This window comes from Symphodus melops, assembly GCF_947650265.1.
Source record: "Symphodus melops genome assembly, chromosome: 20".
In the NCBI taxonomy this organism is placed as follows: domain Eukaryota; kingdom Metazoa; phylum Chordata; class Actinopteri; order Labriformes; family Labridae; genus Symphodus; species Symphodus melops.
Genome location: NC_136710.1, coordinates 212,042 through 217,798, shown reverse-complemented (window position 1 = coordinate 217,798; position 5,757 = coordinate 212,042). Strand labels below are relative to the sequence as shown.

General features: G+C 51.8%; 1 protein-coding gene across 1 annotated transcript in view; it reads left to right on the top strand.

Moving 5' to 3' along the window:
• The first annotated feature begins 2,978 nt into the window (after positions 1 to 2,978).
• Positions 2,979 to 5,757, top strand: part of LOC306841598 (uncharacterized protein) — a 14,704-nt gene continuing 11,925 nt past the window's right edge. The window contains exons 1-3 of the mRNA XM_079371541.1: positions 2,979 to 3,302; positions 4,322 to 4,422; positions 5,748 to 5,757. The exon at positions 5,748 to 5,757 is cut by the window's right edge and continues 60 nt beyond it. Of these exons, the coding sequence (XP_079227667.1) occupies positions 3,086 to 3,302; positions 4,322 to 4,422; positions 5,748 to 5,757 (328 nt within the window). The 5' untranslated portion in view covers positions 2,979 to 3,085. The remainder of the gene's footprint in view (positions 3,303 to 4,321; positions 4,423 to 5,747) is intronic.

The window sequence follows — 5,757 nt, the reverse complement described above, 5'->3', positions numbered from 1 at the left end:
ATCCCTGACTGACCTTCAGCCGAGACTGGCCTTCAAGACGTACCGGATCAGGAGTTCAGATCGAGCTTCGTCCAATCAGCTGCAGGACATCTTGTGACTGTCAGAACATGAAGCTTCATCCATCAGCTGCAGGACATCTTGTGACTGTCAGAACATGAAGCTTCGTCCATCAGCTGCAGGACGTCTTGTGACTGTCAGAACATGAAGCTTCGTCCATCAGCTGCAGGACATCTTGTGACTGTCAGAACATGAAGCTTCGTCCATCAGCTGCAGGACATCTTGTGACTGTCAGAACATGAAGCTTCGTCCATCAGCTGCAGGACGTCTTGTGACTGTCAGAACATGAAGCTTCGTCCATCAGCTGCAGGACATCTTGTGACTGTCAGAACATGAAGCTTCATCCATCAGCTGCAGGACATCTTGTGACTGTCAGAACATGAAGCTTCATCCATCAGCTGCAGGACATCTTGTGACTGTCAGAACATGAAGCTGAAGTCGGCACGTCAGGAACAGGTGGAAACTAGTTTTTTGCATTTTACAAAACCAACAATGAACACCTGGATAAATCTGACATGTGCTCCCATGACCCGGAGAAAAATGATCTTTCCATGCAAATCTCCTTTGCTGGATCACATTTGTTGAACTTGAGTTTTCCGTAGATGCTGGATCACACTCAGTCCTTCACTCTGTCCAGGTCAGCCTGTCTCTAGACCTCCATGTCTTTAGGTCCCTGGCTCATGGGTGGGTGATGTCCTCATTTATCTGAGAGGTTACAAGTTGCCACTTCCTGTCAGCTCGAGGTCCACATCGAGGAGACACAGATGAGTCCACCGTGGCAGGGTGGATGTCTCAGCATAACTTCAGCATCACTCCTCAGTAAATGAAGACATGAAGAAGATTCAGGAGACGCAAACTCCATTCAAACACTAATAATCAATACTAACTACCTACAACACCCAATCAACAAAGTGCTGTAAATATGTGTCTCTAACAGGAAGTCCTCGGTGTTATAATCGAGTCCTTCCTAAACCATCAAGTCTCCCAGTGTAATCTCCTTACCCCCCTTCATCCTGGTCCAGAGGTCTCTCGGTTTTCCTGCTCTGTGTAGAAACTGCAGAGGGAAAACTACCCGACACCAGCATCACACATCCACGCTCTGTATCCATGGATACCACAATCCCACTAAACCTCAAAATCAGTGTGACCATTATGGCCAAGACGGTATGCAGAGCTTTCCGCTTTGATTGGTCAATCTGCTCCTTAGCCCCACCCACCTTCCCAAGCCCGAGGCCAACCAGAGCGTGCAGAACAGACCGGCTGCAGAAAGAGACAAGGATCCCGGTGAAGGCCAAACACAGAAAGGAAAAGGTGGGGAAATCAGGAACAAGCCAATAACCCAAAGCACAGCAGCAAGGTCAAAGCAATGCTGATGTTTGGGGCCGTGACCCCCCTGGACTTTCTCAGAGCTCTGGACGTGATGGGGGGACAAACAGCGAGGTAGCGCTCCACACAGGTCACACAGTGAAAACACGTCTGTGCAGGGCAACAAAAACCAACCACAAACATCAGTGGAGTAAATGTGAACATGACGAGATAGAAGAGCTTCAAACACCAACGAGCTCCGGTGGTCAAGTACAAGATGAACACTTGGTAGTGGCTCGTGGTTAAGGAGCGCTGTCGTCTCCATCGATGGACGCCTGTCCAGAGGACGGAGACAAAGAGCGGGACCAGGAAGAAGACGTAGATGTAGATGGTGTAGAAGATGAAGCTAACTGTGCTAACAGAGCATTCATAGTTCAGAGAGTCTGAGGACAGCAGGGAGCGGTTGGATGAGTTGTTGTCCCGCATGTCTCATTGATTGACGATTTTATCATCACTTACAAATTTAGTTTTAGTGCATCGTAAAAATAAACCCTAACTAAACGCACCTGTGTGTCCATCACACCTGGACCTGGACTTTCTATAGAGAACTCTCCAGCTCAGCCAATAAAACACCAGCACTGTGATCGGCCTGTCAATGACCCTTAACACCATTGGTTGATTTGGCTCGTCTGTTGGGCGTCACATAAACCTGGGACTGACCTGGACTATGATTGTCCAGGGTCCAGACTAACCCTACCTGACCTGGACTATCATTGTCCAGGGTCCAGACTAACCCTACCTGACCTGGACTATGATTGTCCAGGGTCCAGACTAACCCTACCTGACCTGGACTATGATTGTCCAGGGTCCAGACTAACCCTACCTGACCTGGACTATGATTGTCCAGGGTCCAGACTAACCCTACCTGACCTGGACTGTGATTGTCCAGGGTCCAGACTAACCCTACCTGACCTGGACTATGATTGTCCAGGGTCCAGACTAACCCTACCTGACCTGGACTGTGATTGTCCAGGGTCCAGACTAACCCTACCTGACCTGGACTGTGATTGTCCAGGGTCCAGACTAACCCTACCTGACCTGGACTGTGATTGTCCAGGGTCCAGACTAACCCTACCTGACCTGGACTATCATTGTCCAGGGTCCAGACTAACCCTACCTGACCTGGACTATCATTGTCCAGGGTCCAGACTAACCCTACCTGACCTGGACTATGACCTGAGCTCTGAGTATTAAAAGAGACCCACCTGGTGTGTGTGGTGTCCAGCTCGTCTTTACACAGCAGGAAAATCTGAAGCTTGTTTGCATGATGCCAAACCACCAATGAAGAGCCGGTTAACCCTTTCATGTTACATGTTGGATGAGCCAATCAGAAGGCAGGGGCTGTCCTGGAAGACCCTCTGCCCCCCTGCAGAGTTTAGACTTAGACCGGGAGGAGGGTCAGCCCTAACAGACACACACACACACACACACATATACAGACACACACACACACACACACACACACACACACACACACACACACACACACACACACACCCCAGCAGGTGGCAGTCTGCTGTCACTGAAACCCATAGAGGAAGAAGACAGGCGGAACTCTTCTATGACGAGTTTCCGGTCGGACTGTTTTTATGGATGGACCAGTGCACCTTGACCCTGTGTGCCGAGCTCCTCTCTTTATAATCATTTCAAAAATTGATAAAAGATGTCTGCCTTCAAACATGCACTCCGGCACGCGCCGCCGTCTGTCAGGTGGTCGTCGCGCGGCACGTGCGCAGAAAGACGCCTCAATGTGTCGTTAGACTTCGGGATGGTTCGGCTCAGCTCGTCACCGAGTTCCAGGGGGTTCACGAGCTCAGCCAGGACCACACCTGTCCGGATCGGCTGTGCTTCCGGGTTCTGGGGCGACACAGCCACCTCAGGTAAGAGCTGAGCTAACAGTTAGCTTTATGCTAAAACACACCTGTCAACAGGTGTGTCTGTAAATATCCTCCCCACCTGTTCAAGCTACCCACAAACAATCACTGCAACACCTGATAACTGCTCACATCTGGCAAACCCAGGGGCGTCCAAAACGGGGGGGGGAGGGGGGGCCTTCTCTGGTCCAGCAGAGAAGTCCAGCCCTTCTCTGGTCCAATCAGATCCAGAGCATTCAGGAGCAGAATCTAAAGTTAGAAGGAGGACATACTGGCTGCTGCATTGTTGTCAGAGGCTCAATCTCAGTTCCCTTATTTGCACCGAGTGTCCTCCGAGTTGTCTCCTCCACCTGCGTCTAAGCCCCGCCCACCAGAGATGCACGGAGGAAACGAAGCCGAGGAGAGAGGACCGAGGAAATCAGCTTTAAGACACATGAGACGTCGTTTCCTCGACAGCGTCACATGACGCCACATCAGCTGATCACGTTCAGCTGTCAATCAACTGTACACATAATAATGTGTTTAAATGTCCCACGCTCCGTTTAGCCTCTTTTTAATCTCCCTCTTTTCTCCCCTATTAAACTGAAGTCTGATCCTGTGCAGCGTCCAATCACTGAGTGATATACGAGAAGGGGGCGTGTCTGTCAGTGAAAAGACTTCCGTGAAGTCAGCTCTCGTGTCTCCTCGGTCATCGCTCCTCGGATCAGCCTCCTCTCTCCTCCATCCTCTCTCCTCCGTTCACTATAAGAGCTTTGATCCTCAACATGGCGGCTTTGGAACTACTTCCTGTTCGGCCGAGGACCGAGGACCGAGGAGACTGCAAATAAGAGACTTGAGATCCACCCAGAGAAGCTTCAACACAACATGTTTCCTTCATGATCACACAGGAAGAGAGCAGCTCACTGATTGGTCCTTTCAACGAACTAATACTGTGTGTGTGTGTGTGTGTGTGTGTGTGTGTGTGTGTGTGTGTGTGTGTGTGTGTGTGTGTGTGTGTGTGTGTGTGTGTGTGTGTGTGTGTTCAGTGCCTCAGTTGGTCTACAGTGGGAAACTGGACTTCCTGGTCTTTGACTACCTCAGTGAGATCACCATGTCTCTGCTCACCGCCGCCAAGACCAAGCAGCCCGTGAGTCTGACATTTCTGTGAAACGGTTAGACGGCACTCTGTGAGCCTGCAGGGGGCGCTGTGGGCTCTAATGTAATGTGTGTGTGTAGTGTGTGCTGTGAGCCTGCAGGGGGCGCTGTGGGCTCTAATGTAATGTGTGTGTAGTGTGAGCCTGCAGGGGGCGCTGTGGGCTCTAATGTAATGTGTGTGTGTAGTGTGAGCCTGCAGGGGGCGCTGTGGGCTCTAATGTAATGTGTGTGTGTAGTGTGAGCCTGCAGGGGGCGCTGTGGGCTCTAATGTAATGTGTGTGTGTGTGTGTAGTGTGAGCCTGCAGGGGGCGCTGTGGGCTCTAATGTAATGTGTGTGTAGTGTGTGCTGTGAGCCTGCAGGGGGCGCTGTGGGCTCTAATGTAATGTGTGTGTAGTGTGAGCCTGCAGGGGGCGCTGTGGGCTCTAATGTAATGTGTGTGTAGTGTGAGCCTGCAGGGGGCGCTGTGGGCTCTAATGTAATGTGTGTGTGTAGTGTGAGCCTGCAGGGGGCGCTGTGGGCTCTAATGTAATGTGTGTGTAGTGTGAGCCTGCAGGGGGCGCTGTGGGCTCTAATGTAATGTGTGTGTAGTGTGAGCCTGCAGGGGGCGCTGTGGGCTCTAATGTAATGTGTGTGTGTAGTGTGAGCCTGCAGGGGGCGCTGTGGGCTCTAATGTAATGTGTGTGTGTAGTGTGTGCTGTGAGCCTGCAGGGGGCGCTGTGGGCTCTAATGTAATGTGTGTGTAGTGTGAGCCTGCAGGGGGCGCTGTGGGCTCTAATGTAATGTGTGTGTGTAGTGTGTGCTGTGAGCCTGCAGGGGGCGCTGTGGGCTCTAATGTAATGTGTGTGTAGTGTGTGCTGTGAGCCTGCAGGGGGCGCTGTGGGCTCTAATGTAATGTGTGTGTAGTGTGTGCTGTGAGCCTGCAGGGGGCGCTGTGGGCTCTAATGTAATGTGTGTGTAGTGTGTGCTGTGAGCCTGCAGGGGGCGCTGTGGGCTCTAATGTAATGTGTGTGTGTAGTGTGAGCCTGCAGGGGGCGCTGTGGGCTCTAATGTAATGTGTGTGTGTACTGTGAGCCTGCAGGGGGCGCTGTGGGCTCTAATGTAATGTGTAGTGTGTGCTGTGAGCCTGCAGGGGGCGCTGTGGGCTCTAATGTAATGTGTGTGTAGTGTGAGCCTGCAGGGGGCGCTGTGGGCTCTAATGTAATGTGTGTGTGTAGTGTGTGCTGTGAGCCTGCAGGGGGCGCTGTGGGCTCTAATGTAATGTGTAGTGTGTGCTGTGAGCCTGCAGGGGGCGCTGTAACCAGTCTGTCCTCTTGTAGACTCTGGGGT